The sequence below is a fragment of the Protomyctophum parallelum genome (genome assembly GCF_964188405.1).
Source record: "Protomyctophum parallelum genome assembly, chromosome: 3".
Classification (NCBI taxonomy): Eukaryota; Metazoa; Chordata; class Actinopteri; order Myctophiformes; family Myctophidae; genus Protomyctophum; species Protomyctophum parallelum.
The window spans coordinates 30,669,542-30,694,446 of record NC_139698.1 but is presented as its reverse complement, the minus strand read 5'-3'; the positions used below and the strand labels follow the sequence as shown (position 1 = coordinate 30,694,446).

General features: G+C 42.0%; 1 protein-coding gene across 2 annotated transcripts; it reads right to left on the bottom strand.

Annotated features, from left to right (window-relative positions):
- Nucleotides 1-588: 588 nt before the first annotated feature.
- Nucleotides 589-23,777, bottom strand: prune (prune exopolyphosphatase). 2 transcript variants are annotated; one of them, XR_014569027.1, is made up of 9 exons: nt 23,574-23,777; nt 19,389-19,493; nt 18,852-19,057; nt 13,378-13,562; nt 12,300-12,458; nt 11,123-11,217; nt 4,157-4,315; nt 2,864-3,603; nt 589-2,819 (listed from the first exon to the last, which is right to left on the bottom strand). XR_014569027.1 is itself a non-coding variant. In XM_083760979.1 (8 exons), the coding sequence occupies exons 1-8, from the start codon at nt 23,610-23,612 to the stop codon at nt 3,295-3,297; spliced, it is 1,257 nt and encodes a 418-aa protein (XP_083617105.1). In that variant the 5' UTR covers nt 23,613-23,777; the 3' UTR covers nt 589-3,294. The 2 variants fall into 2 exon arrangements, 1 of the variants encoding a protein (XP_083617105.1); XM_083760979.1 differs by having other exon boundaries at nt 589-3,603.
- Nucleotides 23,778-24,905: the final 1,128 nt, after the last annotated feature.

Sequence of the window (24,905 nt, the reverse complement as noted above, 5' to 3'; positions counted from 1 at the left end):
TCACCATTCAACTGAAACAGCAAACAGTGTCTTCATTGAAAAAAAATCAAGAGCAGGTTAGATAAAAACCCATATGTAGGTGCTGTGTTCCTCGATCTGAAACGGGTTTTTGACACAGTGAATCACCACGTTCTCCTCACCAAACTATCTAATTTCAATTTTTCCTCTGATAATATTACAGTCTGCATGCTGTTCAGTAAGAGACCAGTGAAGATCAAACGGTCAAATGTGTTCTCAAAGGGAATAGAATTCATTTTGGACTCAAACCTGACTTTTAAGAAACCCATACAAAAAAGTAACAGTAAAGTTTAGTAACAGTAAACTTCTGTCAAATTCGACCAAGTTCAAGAGTGCCTGTTTTATCTATAAATGTCGAAATAATTTAGCTCCTCTTCCTCTCAAAGAATGTATACATAAAAAGAGAGACAGTGGGTATGACACCAGGTCTACATCCAGGGGTGACTGTGAGGTCCATGGCAGAAAGTCTACCTTCAGTCAAAATGTACTGTCCATAAAAGGTTGTCAATACTGGAATGAGCTCCCTCTCACACTGAGGGAGAAACAGTGGCAAAAAAACAACAGTCACACTACAAATAAAGTTGATTTTAATATTTGTATTGAGAATACAGAATCAGAATTGAGAATCAGTCTGTTTGCCTGTCGATTCAATACATGTATACAGTTACATAGGTTCACTTTGTAATGATTGTCCTGCATCAAATACAACAGTGGCTCTCAAAGTGGGGCCTCAGCACCACTCAGGGGTCCTTGAGGGGGTTCCAGGAGGTCCCCAGGCAAAATGATTGATAGTACCAAATGAGCTCCCTACAGGTCTGTAACTCTGAGAGCGTAAAAACAAAACGGTACAGTCTGAGTTATGGGGGTACATGGCCCTAGTAATCTAAATGGACCCTTACAGGTCTGTAACTCGGAGAGGATACACATGGAACTAGGGTTGTCCCGATGCGATCACGTGATCGGAAATCGGTGCCGATCACGTTATTTTCAAATTATAAAAAACGTGATCCGACACAGGAATCATCCTGATATCCATTCCTTGTATCGATATTATATCCATATCATGATATTAGACTGGATATTCTTCTATTGTGATATGGCATAAGTGTTCTATAAAAATATAAATATAGGATCGGGAAAAATCGGTATCGGCAGATACTCAAAATCAAATTATCGGAAACGGATCTGGAGCAAAAAAAAAACGCGATTGGGACATCCCTACATGGAACCAAATGGACCCGTAGTACATGTGTATCTTCTCTGAGTTATGGCTGTCTTACAAATCAAACCGTTTTGGGAAGCACTGTGTGTGTAGGAACACTCTACTCTTCACAGTACAGCATCCCCCAATGACGGGCATCCTGTCAGCCACCTGTAAGAGGAGGCACTGGTGCATAGTTGCATACTATGGACACCCAGCCAAGCTGGGTGCGCCACCACCAGGGAGGTTACCAAACCTTAGTTTTGCATGGACAGACAGGGACTTCACCCCTGTAGCCACTCGAACACTAACTCTCAACACTTTGAATGGATTGAGAATCAATTAAAACTTCAATCCATTGATTAACCCACTAAACAGGGTTAACCGGCCGTTCAAAAATAGCAGATGTAAGCTTCACAGAACATCACTATTATTGAAAAACCTTGAAAGTGTGAGAACTACTGAAGGCATTTGTATAGAATCGACCTCCGGTCTCAAAAAAAATTAATAAATAAAGCACACATTCCAGGTTGCTTTATACAGAATGGCATTTCAGCTGGAATTAACTCTATGTCACTTTTATATCACTATCAGCTTTGGTGAAGATTGATGCCAGCTGGGAGAAATAGACTTAAAACCCAAGGTTACTTTTTTTCCCCACTAATAACATGCCACTGACATCTGCTACCTTAACAGCTACTATCTTCTACAGCTAATGATGTTGGTTCATGTTTGTCTGCAGAATGCATGGGACCAAAACTAACATCAACCAAACCAACACGTAAGGGCAGCAGTTCTCAACCTTTTTGTCTGGATTCGGGGCCCACTTGAAAATCTCAAAAAGTGTTCACAGACACCCATCCATCTGACCACTACAGACTGTTTTATTTGAATGATTAATCCATTGTGTTCTGGCTTGGATCTGTATCGATATCACAATGAAAACTATTTTTTAAATTAGAAATATCATGACATGTTAATATAAATAAATATTTGTTTTATATCAATGTTATATCATCCAAATCTCAGTGTTTTACCAATTATTTGGGGGCCCACTTGCAATGTCCTCACGGCCCAACAGTGGGCCCCAGCCCCACAGCTTGAGAATCACTGATTTACAGTCGAGTCTGCTTATTATTAAACACTAGTCATATTATGAACCCATCTGCTGATGTCATAGAAATCCTACATACAGTACAGTAGTTACATAAAGACACACTTTAAAGCTACAATCCGGAAATTATTTTAATTAATTAAACATTAGTATTTAACCAATCTGTATGGAACAATACATAACAGAACTAGAATATCTGCCATTGAGACATATTAACACTTACTGTACTGTAAATAAAGTTATTTGAATTGGACCGCCATCTTTGTTGTTGCAATCACCTCAGACTGTTGGCAGAGGACGTAGAAACGTACAGATTGTAGCTTCAATATAGAGAGGTAAGCTGGCACATGAACCTCAAAACCAAACCTGTGTGTGTGTGTGTGTGTGTGTGTGTGTGTGTGTGCGCACGCGCACGTGCGTCTGCAGTGTGTGTGAGTGGGTGATGGAAAGTAACTAAGTACATGTACTCACAAACTGTACTTAAAACTTTAACTGAGTATGTCCATTTTTTCATACTCGTACAACACTACAATCATTTTAGAAAACGTAGATTTAGAAATACAAAACGAAGTTTATACGTAATCTACTCAAAAGTAGCCGTTCTACAAGCTCTAATATTGTAGAAAGATATTTTCTACAAAGTTTGACACATTTTGATATGTTGTTTTGATGACTCAAGTAAACTTTTGAATATAGGTTGGTATTTTACTTGTAACAGCGTATCTTTTATCTAGTAATATTGCTCCTTTTACTTGAGTAAAAATCTGAGTACTTCTTCCACCACTGTTTGGTTTGTATGTGTGTGTGTGTGTGTGTGTAAATAACAGCATCATTTATCTCGCCAGCTTAAAAATGGTTTATAAAAGTCTCTAATAGTCTTAACAGTTGTACTGATTGTAAAACGGCGTGAATCAGAGTCGCACTGGTGGTGTTGAGACCATCCGGACGCCAGACGTGCAGGTCAGCGTGTGTCGGCCATCTTACTGAACTTTTCCTGCAGGGCATTCATGGCGAGGGGCAGGCCAGCGTCCAGCGGGCAGCCTTCCACCAGACTGTTCATGGGGGTGGGCGGGAACTGAGTGTCCTCCTCGTCTCCCTGGAGACAGGCTCCGCCCACCTCCCGCCCCCTGAGGAAGTCCTTAACGATGGGGAGGAGCTTCTTGCGCGAGGCCAGCGCGTTGCCCTGGTGATAGGCGTTGACGCGGGGATAGGGACTGCTCATTGGACGCAGGCTGAGGCTGGGCCGGCCGTCCTCCAGAGCCTGGCTGACCTGAGAGCAGCACAGAGGTGATCAATGGTGGACTCAAGTACTCACAATCTTTACTTAAAGGAGCATTCATTGATTTGGGTGATTTGGAAAACCCCCCAATCCGCCCCAGTAACAAGATGTGCACATGCACGCACGACAGGCCAACAGCACTCACGCCAAGGCCCGCCCCCGCTCGATCATGATTGGCGGAAGGCCCCTCTCTATCCTGATTGGATAAAGTCTGGGCCACCAAAAACGAAACCTACGTTTTTTTGACCCCCAGGGGTTAACTGGGGACAGGGAGGAACTCCTTACAACCGAGTGCAGTGCCTGGCCTCGTCGGTCGGATACACGGTTGTCCAGAACCGCCCACACTTGCCATTTGTTTACTTAGTCAGTCCACGTTTCACACTTCAGTGAACAATAGGATCCAAAATATGTGCTTTAAGTTAAAAGCAGATGAACAAGCTCACATAGCATGGCACAAAGGAAATACAATCTAAAATGACACAGATGCTTTCCCTGTTTTAATGGGATAAATACCCTAATTTGTAGTTGTGTGAGCATTTCTTACCTCCTCTCTGAATAGGGCACTGTGGCTGTACACAGCCAGTTGTCTGAATGGTTGCTGCTGGTTGTTGAAGGCGATGGTCATGGCTATCAGCACATCGTAGCCATGTTTATGACAGAAGGAGCTCAGATCCTGATCCAGATCTGCTCTTTGGAGAAACTCCTGAACATTGGAGGGAGGAGTTTTTTTTTGTAATCACACAGTCATCCACGCCTGGTCCTCTGCCCAGTACAACCTCAAATACCGATAACTCTGAGAATGTACAAATGTAAGGGTCCATTTGGTCCCATTTGTACACTCAGAGTTATGGGGGTTGTTGAAATTAAAGTCTGAGAACCACTGTACACTAAATGAAACAGAGCCTAAATTTGTATAATCGGTAACACCTGTGAAGTTAGTAGGGAAGGGCCCAGAAGTAGGAAGAGTTCTGTCCAAAATGGCTGCTGTGCGTGTGCATATAGCCTATTGGTCTCATGCCCAACCTCACAGAACTAACTACCAGGCCTTTGCACACATTGGGCCTGATTCTTCAACGCGCTTCCGCTTATATATTGACGTGACGCTAGCGGAAAGGCATTTACGTGGATTTCCCACATTAATTTGGAATTCATGGAAATGGCCGTGAACTTGACGCTGACTTTGGTTTGTCGGAAACTCCACTAAATCCTACGGGACCTCTTTAGGTGGCGGAGAAATTTGCGGAAGCATACACTTGCGTATAGATTTATTCAGAAGGCTTTAGTCTTCATGCTGAATCAATAAATTGTTCCCAAATCTCAGATAAAATATGTAGGCATGTGTCCCCAACATATTGGTCGATCAGCACATAAAAAAATGATAGCCTATATATATATATATATATAAAAGCAGAGTGCACTTGTATGCCTAAATGCATGCATTAGGATATTTCTATCATGCGCGATTGGGGCTGCTCACTCGGCAGCCTTCTACTCGAAGTGCAACGGTTGTGAGCTTGTAGATCGGCTCTCGCGGACTCGCGCTGCATGTTAAAAAACAAACTCACAATTATAATAAGAAGATAGGCTTATCTGCATTCTGCACTGTACGAATCCGACATTGTTTAGTGTAGTAATGCCTGCAGTAGGCGGCAGGCCTATTGAAATTGTTTTGTTACGGAGCTCCTTGAGTTCACTGTCGGTGTGTGTGTGTGTGTGTGTGTGTGTGTGTGTGTGCGTGTGTGTGGGAAGGGGGGGGGGGGGGGGGGGGGGGGGGGGCAGACAGTGCTGCCGATCCGATTCACATTGGAAAATTAATAGGGCTAATTAGCCCTATATATAAAAAATAGAAGACCACATTAGCCTAATGAATGGCATCAGCGTTTGAAAGTCGGCCAGTCATATCTTTTAAGCAAGCTCACCTCCACTCGCGCTTGTTCACAAACATGACGGACAGACAGACAGAATTTATAATAATGTATATTGATATTGATCACATGGATGCCACACACAGAATAGTTTAACTCACTGGATAAACTCACTGGATTATAATTTCTTCAGACAAGAGGATCCCAGGCCTACGAGGTAGGCCTATAATTATTCACTTATGAATGTATAGGCTACTGTTCTTTATCGCGCAAACAGTGTCGAGGGCCCATGCCCCCCTCCCTCTCTCACTAGCTCTCTCTCAAAAGACGACTTTTGCATTGACAATTTGACATATATCCGATATTTTAAATATCGGATATGTTTTACCTCTGCAAAGGTGTGAGTGAGCACCCGCCTTGGTCCCGAACTTAATTAAATAAATTATAATTATATTGCTTCAGCGGAGCACGCACCATTGTAAGCTTGGAAATCTTTTAATTTAATTAATAATGGATTGATGTCAGTTTGTACATATATAGTAGCCTACAGTGGTAATATACAATGGTGCAAAAACGACATAACATAAAAGCCCTAACTGTCCTATTATAGTCTGCGTCTGCAAAGCCTTTTTTCTTTTTTTGACAGACGGAACTGCTGTCTGCTGAGTCATGCTTGAAGCCTTTTATGGTGCGATATGGGGCGTGGATCTATGCAGATGAGGTTGTCGGGTGCTTTTCCGATCACTTTGCACCCGCTGCTTTCAGTATGACATACACCTGCGATACGCCTGCGTACCTGTGGTACACACCACTCTCTGAATAACACGTCATCTCAACGTAGCTTGATCGGACGGATAAATACGATATCTGTTTCCGCCACCGTTACACTCTGGCGCATTTTTTTTAAAGAATCAGGACCATTGTAACTTCAATAGAACAGCTACATGTAGGACATCACACACACACTCAATTACCACCTTAACCTACTGCCCTACAGGTGCAGGTACACTACACTGAGGTGCAGAAAACGTTTTTGAATCTTATTTTTATTTATTTATTTTAAGTTACTACAAAGTTGCACCACTGTATGATAGTTGTAACTTGTAATGCCTTCAAACATCTTTTTGTTTAGGCAAATGAACAAACTATTGGCTCAAAACCTTACAGACTACTCAGCGACACGTTTCGAGTATGATAACTCTTCCTCTGGCTGCTATTTGTTCATTTGCCTAAACAAAAAGTTGTAAAATACTGTAGCTGTTTGAAGGCATTGAAATTCCCTTCTCTTACCATTTCTATCCACAATGTTGCACAATAGTTTCTCTGTCTGACGTATAAAAGACTGAATATTGAAGTTGAACATGATCATGATCATTTGTTGTATGAAACCCCTGGGGTTTCCTTAATTGCCAGCTGATGAACCTTTGTGATTAGGAGAAATGTCTTCTAGACCATCAGTGTTTTCATTACGTTGTTTAAAATGTTCTAATTATAAAGTTAACAGAAAGCCAGCGAAACAGGTTTGGGTCATCCATTAGTGGAACATTCCAAGGTTGGGTGTGACACCCGTCAAACATGAGTCTTTGTGTGTCTGTGTGACGTAGAGCTCCGATAGGACAGCAGGGTGTGACATGACAATGCTGACTCATCAGGGTTAAGCCTAGTGTGGGCATGATGTGATAACAGGTGAACATTCAGCAAAAATATACAACCAATAAGCAAAAGTAGCCCATGCAATAAGTAAGATGTAGTAGATCGTCTGTTTCTGCTATTTGATGTACAGTACAACAAATTGGAGTTTAAGTGGTTAATGTCTTGTGCAGTGGTTCTCCTAGTGTGGTCCGGGGACCCCCAGGGGTTCTTGAAGGGGTTCCAGGGGGTCCCCAGTAAAGCACAAAATCTGTTTAACCAATTTAACCGTATTTTCATACATTTGAAATTAGCCCAGCTTTAAGCTCACAACGCATTGCGATGAGGCATGTTGTGACCTTGTAGATCGGCTATTTTCAAAGAAAAATTATGAAACAAGTTGTATCCCTTCTGGAGTTCCTGGCACAAAATCTTTTCAGATGGAGGTCTCCAATGATCCAATGGTAGGCTCTTACAAGTAAACTGCTACTGTGACAAATCTATTCTAAACCCAATCTAAAGTCATCACCTCTGCCATGTCAACTCCTGCATGATCCATTATGACCAAACAGTCTCAGGCTTTCTACAAGCAATTTGTCAATCCCATTTTGGAACTTTCATTAAAAGATTAAAGAATTTCAAATATTTAAAATCAATTTCCAAATAAATAAATAAAAAGATCTACATGAGCACAAACAGAGATGTAAATGGTAAATGCATTTATATTGCGCCTTTATCCAAGGCGCTTTACATAGATTGTGGATTACATCCCCATTCACACACACATTCATACATCAATGGCGGCGGAAACCATGCAAGGCACCAACCAGCACATCAGGAGCAATTTGGGGTTCAGTGTCTTGCTCAAGGACACTAGCAGGTCGATTTTGAAGGTGCGGTTTACCAGGTCGTGATACATAAATTGGCCTCGCTCTGCGCACATTCGTATTATGAAAGGCATATCGGCCCGTGTTGAACGCACTCGGCCCGTGTTGAACGCACACACATTTGGCATACCGCGTCCCTGAATATTTTAGCATTGTGGGAGTGTCCATATGTTAATTATTCTCGCTTTGCGCAATTTGCTATTAAGCCCCTTGACCTAAAGACACTCAGCGCATAACGATTAGACGTGGGTCTGACCACCTCATAAACGCAAAAAGCACTGTTTGATTTGACACTTGAGCGCTCTGGGAGGCTGGTAGAGTGTTGCCATGTCTGTTTATTATAAGCGGCTTATTTTTCTGTAAAGTTGCTTTCTGTGTGATTGCTTTTCTTGTTTCTAAAGTGGTTATTTGGGCTTTTCTCCTAATGTTGTTTAAACCAGTGCAAAACAAGCACATTCCCATGTCAAGGATCCCCAGATGAATGCATTTGCCCAACTAAGGACAGCTAATCCAAAAATTAAATAAAAAGATTACTTTTGAAAATAGCAGATCTATACCAGCTCACAATGCATCACATTCATTCATTAAAACTATGAACTCTGACTGCAGGGGGATATATAATGATCATTATAACAATGTGCAAGAACATATTTAAAAAGAAGGAAGAACTTTATATTTGTGGACAATCAAAATATGTTTTTTTATTTTAATGTGGTGTCATTCAAATTAATCTGGATATGGCAGACTCACTATTTAGAAAATAAAAACATGGCACTTCATTTAAAATAGGTTACAGACCCCTGTTATATGCGCTTATTTTTATAGACCCATTTACTTGTTTCTATGAGACATGGCAGTTTTGCGTCTATTTTTAAAAGATGTTGAGATTAGAAACGGCCATAATTCTTTCATTTCTCAACCTTAAAAATAAATAAAAACATCTCCATAATCCGTGGGAAATGTGCTTTCATATGCTGTATCACACCCGATTCAAGTCTTCTTCAATAAAATGCTACGAGCGAACTCAGCGAAGACCATACCATCGGGGCCACAGCATTACAGCACGCATTCAACTCATTCCTTGACTTGAATGAAATAAAATATAATAAACGTTATTTTACTGGTGTTTTTCAATAGAAACAAATAAAGAGCGTGTGTAGGCTACTGTGTGCAAACTGCAACAGTGCATATACATGCATGCACTAGGCTATATTTCTTCCGTGTCGGGATGGTGATTGAGCTCTTCAAGTTCACAGCCCGTTTGGTCTTTCATAAAAAAACCTTGATATTAGCCTATAAACACTCATGGTTCTCTCATTTCTCAACCGTTTTATTAAATGTAAAAATCTCCATATTCCTTAGGAATCTTGCTTTCATTCGCTGTATGGTACATGGTTCTATCGTTATCGAATTAATTAATTACGCATCTACTCGCAATTCCATTCCGATCTGAAAGGTGGGTCTGTTCTTTTGAGGCATAAAGGTGACAGCATGCAGTGCAATAGGAATAATTAACCCAAATGTGACAAAGGCATGTCATGTCTTCTATGGTGCCAGCCTGAAGAAATGTCATACCACGATCCCCAAAGTGCGCATTCCGTATGTGACATCAGCTGACTGGTAAAGAGAATAGTACGGACATGTTGATTGGGTACGTCTCAAACACGCCTTAAACACACCCATGACTAATTCAAGGCCGTTTTGCGCACTCCGGGGGGTGTCAAAAGCGCTTCTTAACATGCCCAAAATTGCAATATGACATACTACACGCCCCCAGATCATAATACTGTAATTAGATTAGTAATATAGAAGTAAGTAAAATAGAAGTCCTAAATCGACCCCTAACTCTGTTCGAACTGGCAACCTTGCGGTTACCATCTGGCCACTCTATTCCTAAGCCACCGGCACCCCTGTGACGTGTTGTGAGCTTTCAGATTGGCTATTTCTGCTATTTTTGTTTCGTTTACTGAGTAAATAAAGACACCAGGTTGAACGTGATCCTGTGGGTTTTTTATAAACATTTAACCAAAAGTATGAAAAGTATTAACAAGAGCTTGTGACAAAATAATGTTGCATTTGATCATTCCCCCCCCCCATTCCTTGCCAAGTAACAGTTTTGCATACAAGGTTTCCAATCGTCAGCGACATACAATATTGTCTCTGTCAGGTGGAAACCTCCTACTGCATGTCCTGAACCGTTACTTTTCAGAATTGTAATGGAAATTTAAAAAATAATAATAATTTAAAAAGTAGCAGATCTCAAAATGCATTGCTTGACGCTACGTTTCGAGATTGTGGATCTGCTGCTTTTGATGCTTTTTTGTGATGCTCTAGTACTGTCTAGTATGATCAGGGGTTCACACAAGCGGTGCGCCAGTGCGCATGCGTCGTCAAAACGTTTGGTGCGCGGTAGATTAAAGGCATGACAGCTAAGAGACAGGGATTTAGAGAATGCTGACAGGCACTCAAAAGGCACTCAAATGAGATGTTAATGTCCTGTAAGTAGACTTAGAAATAAAACTAGTGTTGACTAATCATTACAAGTGGCTCATATTTTGATGAGGAAGTCAGAGGACAGGAAGTGCGTTTCAGTTGTAAACAAGCTAGATGACAGTTTTTAAAACGGAAAGTTATCGGTGAGCTTAGCTGTCAAAGTGCTAGTCGCTAAACCACGTTAGCCACCATATTTACAATATGAAAACTATCTGTCACTTAAACAATGTAGGCTACACACGCTGGAATTAAACATGGAACCTGCAGGCAGCATTAGGTGAGTAATTCATTGTATATGTGTTGGACGTTTGTGGTTCTGCTAGTGATAAACGGACAGGTACTGCTAGTGGGATCCTCCTGCTGCTTAATGACTACACTGTCTGTGACTATAGGTGTACTAGTGTAGCTTTGCATCTGTTGCATCTGCCCGTGTGAATGCAGCATAACATTGTGTCAGTATACACTGTGCGCACCAAAGTACTAGCCCAAACTAATAGTGTGCACCCCTGAGTATGATCAAGTTAATTTATGAAAAAACATAAATTAGTTAATATACATCGAGATAAAAATGTTTTTGAGAGGTTTTTGCCTGACTACAACTATATAAAATATGTATATACTGTATGAAGTTCTTACCTCCAGGGTCATGTATATAACTGAAATGGCCAGGTTCAAGTCTCCTTCTGCCACTGCCTTCATGTCCTTCCGCAACATCTGCCGGGTGCTCAAACCTGTGACACACACAGCACCGAACAGACATATGTATTAGAAAACTATTTAAAAGGTTAAAAACTAGAAATAAAAATCAAAAGAGGGACAAACAAGAAGGGTGTCTGTGTGTGTGTGTGTGGTGGGGGGGGGGGGGGTATGTAGGGGAAGCCAGTTTGAAAAGGTGGGTTTTGAGTGTGCTTTTGAACATTTCAAAGGTGGGGGCAGCTCTGATGTGAGTTGGGAGTGTGTGTACATGACACAACACAACAGAACTTTGTGTTTTTTTGGTAAATTAATACTTAATTTACAAAAAGCTCAAAGTGGCGCATTTTGAGTTTGTAGATCTGCTACTTTTGCTATTGTTGAATTTCAATCCTGAAAACTAACAGTTTGGATATGTATGGGGTTTCCACCCGACAGAGACGATGTCCTTAGCCACTAAAACCCTAGGTATACTTAGTTGAACATGACTATACCAGTGGTTCTCAAAGTAGGGGGGTTCCAAATGGACCCTTACAGGGTAGACAGTAGAAAAGGAACCAAATTGGTTCCATATGAGTACACTCTCAAGAGTTATGGGGGCCTTTGAAATTAAAACGTTTGAGATAACCAGTCAATATAATTTTGCTAATCACAATCACGTCTTGTGGATAGAATTCACAAATAATGCCATCCAGGACAGTAAGCCTCAGTGCTCACTGAGTGGTGCAAATTAGTAAACAGCCCAAAAATAAACAACAACTTGTCACCTGAGGGGATGGCAATTAGATTTTCTATTAAAACGCTAGAAACAGCATGGACTTTCCACCGAGCTCCATGTGACAGATAATGGTCTCAACAGGACTACTTATTTACTGTTTCACAAGATGGTTAAACATAGCAAGCCATTTCCCCAGGGGAATTCATGAAAGAACGCCTTGTGGAATCTGATCACCATCAACTGCAGACATTTGAGAACTCACTATATGTCGTTGTGTTTTGATATAAGTGGAGTTTAAGTTGATTTGTGCACGGGCCACAGAAGCCTGATCAATATCTCATGTGTAAAACACAGAATAGCGCTAGGTTCCATATGGTTAATCAACACAGTCAGCCAGTTTACCTGAGACATCAAACTTGGCATTCTGGAGGGACTGGAAGAGAGCGCCTCTCGGTGGCAGGCTGGGGAAGCGCGTCTCCAGCAGGGCAGCGATCTGACTGTCTTTAGGGGTCACCTTCCCTGCTTCTGGAGCCATGTTGACACAGTCTAACACTATGGTACCTGACACACACACACACACACACACACACAAAGTTACACTACAGTCAAACCAGATACAACTGCTGCTCATGCTTATTAAGATGTACACGTTTCTGTCCAGAAGAAAGGTTCCTAACCCCATTTTTGAGGTTTATGATTTTGTTTTCTTCCATAAATCAATGCTATTGAACACCCTTTATGCCCCCCCCCCTCCTAGCTACTCAAGGATATATGAAACACTGTCTTTTCCCCATAGATAGACTGGCCATGATAGCTGAGACAGAACAGTATTTAGCAAACGTTTGTGAACGTGGCCCAGACTCCAAAAGTTAAACTTTTTTTTTAATCTGCTGAACGGAGTGAATCGGTTGAATTCCAGGCAGCCTCAACTTTGCACCCCTTTTTCCTGGCTCCGCCTCCTGCCGCAGTGAAGGAAACGGCTGTCACTCCTCGCCATAGACAACGCATTGAACCTCGCCGTTTTCTCAGAACGCTCAAGGAGAATACCGCTACTGGTGTGAACTTAAAGTCCTATTGTCTTTCCATACAGTAGTAGCCTGGGATCAATACCATTTTCGGGTATTGATCAACCTTTGATCGGAGCTGCTGGTCTATAGAGACCAGTAGCTACCAGTAAAGTCTTACCAAACAGTAGTAACACTAGCTGCTGGTCTATAGTAGAGACCAGTACAGTAAAGTCTTACCATACAGTAGTAACGCTAGCTGCTGGTCTATAGTAGAGACCAGTACAGTAAAATCTTACCATACAGTAGTAACGCTAGCTGCTGGTCTATAGTAGAGACCAGTACAGTAAAGTCTTACCATACAGTAGTAACGCTAGCTGCTGGTCTATAGTAGAGACCAGTACAGTAAAGTCTTACCATACAGTAGTAACGCTAGCTGCTGGTCTATAGTAGAGACCAGTACAGTAAAGTCTTACCATACAGTAGTAACGCTAGCTGCTGGTCCAGGATGTCCGCAGCCTTCTGGATGATGCGCTCCGTTACCAACGTGGCGCAGGAGCCCACTGTCTCCACGGTAACCGGGCAGGAGGGGGAGGGGTCTCTCTCCAGCAGGTGGTGGTCGATGACCTCTACTACTGCCCCCTCAAGGTCACCATCAGAACTGCACACAAACAAACAAACTTCTACAAGCCTCCATCTCGACACGTGACCTTATAGAATATAATAGATCAGCTATTTTCCAATAACTGATGTAGCTAAACAGATTTTTATGCTATATTAACACATCCCCCCCTCCCATCGGCTGGAACCCAGTTAAGGAAGTGTGGGGGGGTCCCCAGATCTCACGTTGAGAACAACTGCAATAGAAGCTCTGACTTAACAGTATAGTAGAAATTAGGCATATAGGTCTAGGCTATTTTGTAGAGTTTTCACTTATGCCCAAAATAGGGACTCTGGGGTTTTTGTGGTTAAAGCTTTCATGATAAGACTAAGTGGACGGCGACACAACTCCACTTTTAGGTAATCACCTAAAATGGGAGCATGTAGCTGCCTTGAGGCTATGGACTAATTAAAGAAACCACTAGGTGTCACCAAAATACATGAGAATGACTACAGCTGCAACAGAACGCAGGAACTGACTCAAGGTCATTGTTGGTTTACCAGACAGCAGTTACCACTTAAAACTCTCCATATTCGTTTTGCTTTTGCTTTTTCTACCCTCAACACCAAACCAAACCAAAAATTGCCAAACTACAAATGCTTTGCGATACATGGTGAGCTTCTGCCCATTTTCAGTAAATGATCAGTGAATGTGAATGTATGAGCAAAGTATTTCCATTTGACTTTTTGCTCTCAATCTCACGTGAGTTTGTTTTTTAATGGCTTGGTTCTGCAAGAGGATGGCCACGTGTGCGTGTGTGACGTGTGCGTACATGTGTGCCAGCCCAGTGTGTGTCTAAATCTCCTATAATGACATGCCCAAAATAGGGTTCAAATGTTTAGGCTCTCCAGAGCAGGGTGATGTGAAACACTGCGACTGTTTGCTGGGAATTGTAATGATGGATCAGGGAGGAGTTGACATGCATGACTTACAATTTAGGCATTTAGCTTTTAGCAGACGCTCATATTCTTCTCAGTGACTTACAACAAGCAAGGTAAACACATACATGTACGTGTAGTAGCAAATATTCAAATGAGAACAGAGACAGTGTAGTGCCTCAGTAAACTAGGATCACAGGTCAACAAAGAACTGAGCACTGAGCATCAGTCTATACAATAGTACTATGAAACAGTAAACTGTACAAAATCTAGACTGAACTAGATTAAATGAAATTAACAATTACTTATATGATATGATTTTTTATTTAGCTATTTTTCTAGCTCTTTTCTATGCACTACGTGCCTACTCAAAGCGCTTACAATGGTTCATTCATTCATACATTGGGAGGTGAAGCGGCGAACAGTCAGCGTCCTCACTTCCCACATTCACATACCAAACACTTATGGCAGTGTTATGTTAAAGTGGGCAGAAGGGAGCAGGTCAGTAACGCTGAGTGTGTGTACAAGTCACGGGGTGTTACGGGGGAACTTGAAATGTAAAAGTTTGAGAAGGACTGACTTTGCTACACAAACACCGGATCGACTTGCGAGATGCACACACTTAGTTTTCTATGGGTAGAAACATCAATACATTATGTTTTTTTAGGATTTATGTGCATTTTATGTGCTTTATTTCAGGCAGATGAGCGACAGAGAGGCACAAGGCACTAGAGAGAAAAGGAGGATGACATGCAGTAAAAGCGATTCGGGTCGGAGTCAAACGGCCGGCCAGCTGCAGGAAGGACTATAGCCTTATTTAGATGGCATGCACTCTTACTCGACTCCCCAGACATCAATACATTCCAACCTATTTTTGGAAATGTTAGAGGGAAAAAAGAAACTAACAACATCTTTGCCTATAATGACATGCGCAAAATGGGGGACAGCAGTTTGAAAAGTTGTCAGCAAGCTGGGCACCAACCGTGGGGGTGGGGGGGACAAAATGGTGGGAAGAAAGTGAAAGAAGACTGAATTAGATAAAGTGCCCCTCGGGGCACAGGTCTCCGCCAGGGCAGGTCAGGTTGTGGCCTCCTGGTGGCGCTATAATAGACCAATGTGAAAAGGGTGCCATTTCTTCTTATGCCTTGGATGGCTATTGAATGATTTGAGGCATTTTGTTCCAAAAATCCACCTGTTGGTGGTGCTATACCAGGCCAATGTGAAAAGGGTGGAATATATTCCTATATTATATATTACTCAGCCTAGTAGGAAAGTCTGTGATGTAAATTGTCATGTAAATTGCATGCTGCGTTCATGATTTGAGGGTTTTTGTTCAAAACGGGCCAATCCTGCAAAATTTGAAAGCCATCATTAGCCAATTAGGATTATGAAATATCGGACAGTTCCGGCTTGAACCCATGACTATAGAGATAGTGTGTAACGATTTGCAGGAGTTTGACAGAATCTGGAGGAGTAATATTAAAAAAAAAAGTTTTTCAAAAGTGTGTGTGCAAAATGTGGCATCGACCGGGTTAACGGTGCAGGAGATTAGCTGGTAACAGACGGACGGACAGACTCACACACACACGGACACACACATGGATGGAGTGCAAAACATACTCTCTCCCCATGAGGGAGGGCGAGATCGGTCGGTAAATCCGAGGTCGGTCGGTAAGTCCGACGGTCTGGGGGACCGGGGGACTTACCAACCGACCACCGCGTCGTAGAGCCCTGCTTGGGAGTGATTTATTGATCCCGCCAGCTCCCGTGGAATCGCGCACATGCATGCTGGGTGGAGAGAGAGAGAGAGAGAGAGAGATAGAGAGAGAGAGAGACTGCGCGTTAAAAACCCCATTGTGGGGAAAAGGAACTCGATCTACGCATGCACTTCTCAGAGTGATTAGCCTACTAATGATTGACATGGTTTTACCTCAGTAAAACTATACCTAAACCTAACCCTAACCTTAACCTCAGTAAAACTATACCTAAACCTAACCCTAACCTTAACCTCAGTAAAACTATACCTAAACCTAACCTCAGTAAAACTAACGCAGTTGCTGGGGGGCGTTTCCAAGAGCCCTGGCGACCGCCGCGTCGGACCACGGACCTCAGATGGATTTCACCCTTGCTGCTCCCCATGCCTTCGGCCTGGTGGAGACAACTATCACTGCAAGCGGCGGAAATTAGAAGCAAAAGACAGCTGAAGGAGCCTAAAACTGCGAAACTCCCCGGTGAAGCGAAGCCCCCCCCCCCCCCCCCCCACACCACCACCACCAACCCACCCATGTGGACAGAGTCAAGTTGACAACATCCATGTTGTATAAAGGCATGCCCGTTGGAAATCTTGTATATCCCAAATCCGTTTGTTTTCAGAAAATGGAGGGCAAGGGGTAGTTTTCCAATGTTGTTAGTTGTTACTTAATGTTGTTAAGTTGTTACGAGAATGATGAAATATGGAGATATGAGGTTTTGGCCCAACAGTAATGAATTGGGTGACATGAATGCACACAGACAGACCATTAAAAGATTATTTCGAAATTGGCCTGAGAAAATATCAGGAGACTACAATTAGGGGAGGTAAATGCAAATTCTCCTAAGAAAGGAGGTGTCGTTTTTCCTTTTTTTCCGTTGTATAGGCTAGTGTTTTGTATTTGTTGATGAGTCATGATTTTTATATGCATTTGTGTTAAATTTGTATGCTGTTGATGTTTGAATTGAATACATTGGTCTTCCCCACATTGGTCTGTACCACGTGCTGTTTACATTACTGACAAGTCGACAGACAGACTGACACAGACATACACACACCGCTACCCCCATGCATAAGAGCGTCTGCTAAATGCCTAAATTGTAAACAAAGTATTACTTAAGTCTGACTTCACAGCAATTGATAAACGGGTGGAAACACCAGGCAACTAACAATGTGATACAAAGCCCATGCACCATATGATAATATCACCATATTGGAAATATATAAAATTTGAGCAGAAAAAAAAAAAAAAAAAAACAATACAGGAATCAGACACATTATGTTGTGTTGTATGGTTATTTTCAGCTCGAGTGATTTTTTTAAAGTTTATTTACAGTATTATAACATTATATCATTTATTTACTTACAGTAGCCAATTCTAGTATTTTTACCCCTACGTTCTCTCAGTTTAGCCAATGAATCCCTCCCCACTCATTCTGTGTTGCCACTGCTGTTCTATGTGGCTCACCTGCCAGTGAGGAGGAGCCCCCAACGGGATGACATAGGGCCTCCATCCTACTCCTCCCAAAGCTGAACAGTTATGGCACGTACCACATGGACGCTAAATAAAATGCCTTCTTAAGCGTGTCCCCGGTTTCACTGCTGGCAGTTTGCGGTGTTTCTTTCCCCTGCTCTATGTCAACCTTTCCTTGCCTCTGTCTCACTGTTATCGAAAAGTACAGCATATGGCAGATGGTGAAAAGAAATAAAAATAACTTCCCTCTCACAAACACTGTAAATGATATTCCTGTAGACCCTAATAAAAGAGATAGCTAACGCTACACCATTCTATTTGGACAGTTGTGGATAAAAATAACAAAACTATAAAACACACAAAGTGTCTGCTGCGAGAAGTTATCATATTTAATGAATGCTTGTTTACATTAATTTATATTTGGTAATTTTGATATGCTAATATACACTTAATAGCCTGTGTTGTCTTCATTATAAGGCTCAAAAATGTTTGCGACTCCAGACAGATATTGTATTGTTTTTGGTCCATAATGGCTGTTTTGACATTTACATCCTGGCCAAACCAAATGTGGAAAACCCCAAACCATGGAACACATCATGAGATACGCTCATGATGCTACGCTCCACAATGTGCTGGAGATGACCTCGCCGAAGCAAATGCTGCTGCACAGCTGCACTCTACTGCCTGTGCCAACCACTGGAAAGACGTGCTATAGATCGCCACAGCTAACAGGCGCAAATGAAGGAGGACTACAGACTTTTACAGCGCAGTGAAACAAATCTGGGAATGGGTTCTGCCGTTTCGGCTCCTCAATGTAGGAACCGGTTCCTCAAAATAACCAGTCCCCGATCCCAGTGGTCAGTGTGTCAGTTACCTGGTGGGCAGGTGGTGAGTCTGTCAGTGTGTCAGTTAGCTGGTGGTCAGTGTGTTCAGTGCGTCAGTTACCTGGTGGGCAGGTGGTGAGTCTGTCAGTGTGTCAGTTAGCTGGTGGTCAGTATGTCAGTTAACTGGTGGGAGGGTGGTGAGTCTGTCAGTGTGTCAGTTAGCTGGTGGTCAGTGTGTCAGTTAGCTGGTGGTCAGTGTGTCAGTTAGCTGGTGGTCAGTGTGTCAGTTAACTGGTGGTCAGTGTGTCAGTTAGCTGGTGGTCAGTGTGTCAGTTAGCTGGTGGTCAGTGTTCAGTGCGTTACCTGGGCAGGACGTTGTGGTCCACCAGGGTCAGCTGCAGCAGGCCGAGGCGGTGCAGGCGCCGGAGGTCCAGCTGCTCCCTGAAGGGCAGCAGGTCCGGGTCCAGACCACACTGTCTCAACAGGAACATGCTGTCACTGCGCAGCACCAAGTCTGACTGGACCAGGTTCAACATGGGCAGGGGGAAGGGCTTATCACTGGGCTGGGTCTGGTGGGGGGGTTAAGGGTGTAGAAGAAGAGAGTGAGAGAGAAAAATAGAGTAAAGGTCCTTGCAGACTGGACGCATTTTCTTTTCCTTCAGAAAAACACAGCAAAGAATCCTTAAAGGTTTTCCCTAAACTTCGTCAACAATGTAACTCCATATTTGATAATGCACTTATTGAATCTGATTTGTGAGTAACAGAATAAAGCACTGTTTAAAGATCCAATGAAAACATGTATATTGAAGAATCAGATGAAGAACAGCCCTAAATTAGGTGATTGCGAGATTATGACTAATGGTTACCTTTGCTGTGATGCGATTGGCTTTAGAGTCTTACCTTAAACAGGAAGAAGGCGTAGGCCAGAGCAGACACCATGGAGTCCAGATCACATGCCTCATTCCCGAGAACGACATGGAACCTTTGACTGCCGTCTCCGTTCCCCTGGGGAGCACATAGCATGTTGTACAACCTCAAACATCTGCTGTGTCCAAAATCATCAAAGTCACACTATACAGTTCTACTCAAATTAGACGAATTCAGAAGAAAAAAAAAAGTCAAAATATCCACCGCAGCGGCTGAGACCAGAGCCATAGAGTAATGGTTGAGACGAAGCAGTGAAAGGTCCTGAAAGATACATAACGTCAGTCTTACCCAATCTTTCCGTTTTATGAACACAAGGCTGCTGTACTTTATACCTCATAGTCATACTAAGCATTTAAAGTATGAGGTATAAAGTACAGCAGCCTTGTGTTCATAAAACAGAAAGATTGGGTATTGGGTAAGACTGACGTTATGTATCTTTCACCTTTCACTGCTTCGTCTCAACCATTACTCTATGGCTCTGGTCTCAGCCACCGCGGTGGATATTTGAGTACTATAGATATTGGAGCAGCCATAAACTACACAGGTTCATCCCGATGTTCTGGGCATCTTTGTAATGTTAGTGTTAGTAAAAAGCAGGTAAAAGAGTAACGTTTGAGGCAGACTAACATCAGTCACTCTACAGTTCACTGTAGTAGAAGAGGTGCGGGTTTACCCCCCACCTCTTCTAAGCTGAGACCATGAGACCAGTTTCTGAATTAGTCCCCAATCACTTTTGACGCACTTTTGCGTCATGACCTCACTGAACGTCCGTCTACATCCATGAACGTCTGAGAGCGTCCTAGCAGCTTCAACGTTGGCCAGCCGCTCTGGGGACCTGGTTCTACTGTATTTATTTAGAGTGGGTCTAAAATGTTCTCATAGCAGGTAAACCAAGAACCTATCGTCAGTCTAAACAGGAGTATAATATAAAATATATATATAATCTATAGAACAATACACACTATAGGTTCCAGTTCTACAAATTATTCTGGCATCTATTCTGTGTACATAACATGCTATCTAAATTACATTTTAGCCTTTCCATATGCCCGTTTCCATGGCATATAAACAAAACAATTTTGCTAATGCAGATGATAAGTTTCCAGATTTATCCAATTTGACCAATAATATGCTGTGTGTGGATAAATGTAGTCCCATGGTTCCAGAAGATGGCATTGTGTCTGCTCCTGTTCATTTCCCCACAGTATCACATAAGCACTAACCAGACAAACAGAGATGTACTCCTACTAGTACTGAATGCATCTGGTCAAATCTAAATTCAATTAACAGGCTCGAGGAGGCTGGAGAAAACCAGCGTTAACCTGTCGCCCACTGCTTTGAAAACCAATTGAATCCTATACTAACACTGTACACAGTCATAATAATATGCAAGAATGCCCTGAAGTATTTTTGAAATGGTTCTGTGAAGCTATTAGCTTTTTTTATATTTTTTTTCCAAAAGGTTTCCCACACAGTTCATTCACTGAATTTAGATGTTTGATTGACTCAACAGCAGATTTGAACAGGACACACAGATGATCATCACACCTTCAACTTGCAGTCATTAAGGCCGATTCTACACTTGCCTTCTAAACACTTATTCCACAAAGGTTCATAAATAGAAGCTTGTATTTTTTAATAGGCAAAGCTAAAATGACACTGCTTTCCCGGTTTTTATAGGTTAATCCAGCGTGGTATTTTGTCTTTTTAGCCGTCAGAAAGTACTGTTTAGTGTTTTGTTTTACATGTTTTGACAACGGATTATATTTGTGGCAGCAAATAGGGGAAAAAAAGAAAAAGTACCTTTAATAAGTAGTAAATAAGTTAAAATGATAAAAAATATCAAAACAGAGCAGTGTTTGGCAAGTTGTTTGGCTTTGCTCTTTGTCATGCCAGCTATTGTTAAGCCATTCGTGGTCAGTTTATGTACATGCCCAGGCTTCCAAATATCATATTTCCAGAATCTACATCGGTACCCAAGGTTTGTTATGATTCTAAGTAATGGTTGGCAGTGGTACTTAGAATGTTTATCTTGAAATGCCTGGTCCATGACATGTACAAACAAATCAAAGACACAGCCCACCTCCAGAATCAGGACCTCCTTGTGACCGGTGTCAACAAAAACAACATCAAGTGTATTTGGGATGCTAGCAAAGACATCTAAAAAAATCTGGTAACACTCTTGAATGTTTATACATTGCTGCACTGGATGTCATACATTTTTTAACTGCATCAGACACTAGGTCAACAATACAGTCATGGCGAGCAATATACACATTTTTGTATGCACTGCATACAATTGTTATGTGTTCATTGTGCAATGGATAGGTGTTGTTCAGAATCATGATGGTTTATACAGAGTGGAGTACGGATGTCGGTATACCCGATTGTACTTGGTTGGTAATACTGGTGAATTTTAAACACACACTCTCTAATGTTCTAATATGAACTCACTGGTGCATTTGATTCTCACTAAAAGCCGGGCCGAGCAGCTCATATACTGGTGAGTTATTGGATACTGTGAGTGTTTTCCAGGCTTGCACACACACACACACACACACGCGCACGCACACACGCACAACACAGTGTGAGTACACACAATTACACACTCTACAACAGTCTACACACAGTGAGTACTGAGTACACACAAATACACAAAGTGATGTTGCGGTGTGTCTCTGTGTAAACCAAGACCAGGTCAAGATAACCTGGATCCATAATATGTCTGTTCCAAAGTCTGCATATCTGAAGGCATTAACCCATCAAGACATGGGGCCGATTGTATGAATGTCTTCTAAATCCTAAAAATCCTGTCTGAATCATAATTTCATAATGTTTTTAGGATTTTACATTATTTATTTAAATATTATTATTTAAATGACATTCAGTTTAAATAATGATCTATTATAGGTTAAGCAACCCAGCACTGCAGCACATGAAGTACTTAAAACAAGCCCCAACTTTACCAGCTGCAACATTAAAGTGAAGAACACATTAGTATTTTATCGACATATCTGACTTTTGCTTTCGTAGGCCTATGATAGGGGCGGCCTTATGAATCTGGAGGCCCATTTCAAGACCAAATATGAGGCCCCCCAGGCCCCATATATACCTATGACATTATTATTCTGTTGATACAGGTGTATCGATACAAATAGTTTTGACTGTTCAATCAACAACACCTCTCCTCATTCTGTTGTCCCTTCACAATAAAGTTTCTCCCCTTTACCTCAGAATGCCGCACATTTTACCCAGGTTATTAACAGGAAATAGGTTTAATTTAACATTTTGGGAGAGGCAGCGAGTGAGCGAGTGAGCGAGAGAGAGAGAGAGACAGACAGACAAGGGTGGCAGGGGGTTGACTGACGCCTGGCGGTCAGTCGGAGCTCAGAGGCCCCCCTGAGGGTGAAGGCCTATTTCAATTGAAACTGGTGAAACATAGCAAAGGCCTCCTATAGGCCTATCTAGGTGTATTTTATCAAGTCAGACTTGATCAAATAGGTATGCACCTATGATAAGTCTTGATCCAGGGCTAACATTGGGTACTGTACTGTATACATGTACATATTTATTATAAGTTGCTATACTGCCATTACTCAAGTAGCTAAATCAATCTATCTATAGTCTATATCTACTCTAGGTGTATCTATCTGAGGCCTGTTTTCCCTCTTGTACGGTCCATATCCATATGCTATGCTACAGTCAGTGTCACACAGCTTTATTCTAATAAGAATGTAGCTCTGGTCCATATATAGCTCTAATGCTTCTATGATTCTGCACCCAGAGCTAATAAGAATGTAAAGCTGCATCATGCCATACATACAGCGTTGACAGGGGCTGAGGTCCACTATATGAAACCAATACACTGCACATTCTGCATGACCAGGCAATATTACGCAACACGCACGCCGCCGCACACACACACACACACACACACACACACACACACACACACACAGTCAGTCACACACACACACACACACACACACGCGTGTATTGTGACATGGCTTGGTAAACACACAGCCCCACTGCGGTCAGCTGGACTGGACATACCAAAATTAACGGACATAAATACAGTCTACATCCTCCTCCACGAGCCTCTCTTAACAATAATTAACATTCATATGTAAAATAATCCAATAAAGATCAATTGTTTACCTTCAGTAAATCCTGGCAGCTTGTAAGGAAACTCTCCATTTGTGTGTCCTTTTACAAACGTTAACCCCCACAGCGTTACAAACACAAGCTGGATCCAAATAACTATACTATTACGGTGTAAGTATGTGTGTTACGATCTACTAGAATGAGGTAAAATCAAACAGCCCAGTCAGAAATATGATATGCAGCACCGTGGCGTGGAGCTGTGCAGCTAAAAGTGTCATGTGTGTGTTGACCTCCAGGCGAACGGAACTCTGGGCAATGTAGTGTCATCAAAGCATAGGGTAAATATTTGTGCCTCAAAGCTTGAATTTCTTTTTTTTTATCAATGCCCTATTGTAGAAATAGTCTACATTACAAGTACAAGTTCAGTAAAAGTAAAAGCATATATTGGCATCAAAATCTGTACCAAAAGTATACTCATTATGCAGAAGGTTCCATTTCACAAGTTTTCAAATGTAAAATTCCTTTGAAAATAGCAGATCTTCAAGCTAGAAGCCAGATCTACAAGCTCACAATGCATCGCAAAGTGACACATGGTGAGCTTGTAGTGAAATAATTGTAGTGGAGTGAAGGCCTATTCATAGTTTGGATTTTTGGTGGTGAGGTGACCACCGCTCCGGTGGTGAGCTGACCACCGGAGCTGAAATAACGTTGAGCGGTGGTGAGTAAAAACAGAGAGAAGGGCTGGAGCGGTGGCGGTGGTTTGCTCTTCACCGTGGCACGTGGCGTCATGTTGTAGTTCGGTGGTCACCTAACCACCGAAAATCCAGACTATGTATGAGCCTTAAAAAGTAAGTAGGCCTAGTACTCAAATAAAGTAAAAGATATGTCAACATTGTACTTACGGTAAGTACAGTACTTGTGTACATTATTAGTTACTTTTTTACACCACTGCTTAAAAACTTCAATTGCTGTTTTCTACTCGCACGACCGTGTCATGCAAGAATAGCGAAAATAGCCGATATAAAGAGGCGCGCCATGTTGTTAGTTTGTAGATGTGATATTTTCCACAATTAGATTTCTACCTATAATGACATGAACAATACCAGGTTGAAAGTGGTTATGTCGGCCCGGGCCGTCTGGGCACCTAGGCTGCCAAGACAGCCGGACGGTGTGCCGCGTGTTCGACTCCCGAGCCCGACGGCCTTTGCCACACGTCACTCCCCATCTCTCTCCCCCTTTCCTGTCTAATTACTGTACCCTATCAATAAAGGCAAAAAACGACAAACAATACCTTAAAAAAAGAAAACAAAGTGGTTAAGTGGACTTAATTGGGCATGACCCTTCCATAAGATTACATTAAATTTAACACATAATTTAATAGCTTCA

Coding starts and splice junctions, on each gene's coding strand:
- prune (XM_083760979.1), bottom strand. CDS start 23,612: ATGGAGAGTTTCCTTACAAGCTGCCAGGATTTACTGAAG. Junction 13,563..18,851: donor GACCACAACGTCCTGCCCAG/GTAACGCACTGA, acceptor GTTTGTGTGCAG/TTCTGATGGTGACCTTGAGG. Junction 4,316..11,122: donor TTATATACATGACCCTGGAG/GTAAGAACTTCA, acceptor TCCAATGTTCAG/GAGTTTCTCCAAAGAGCAGA.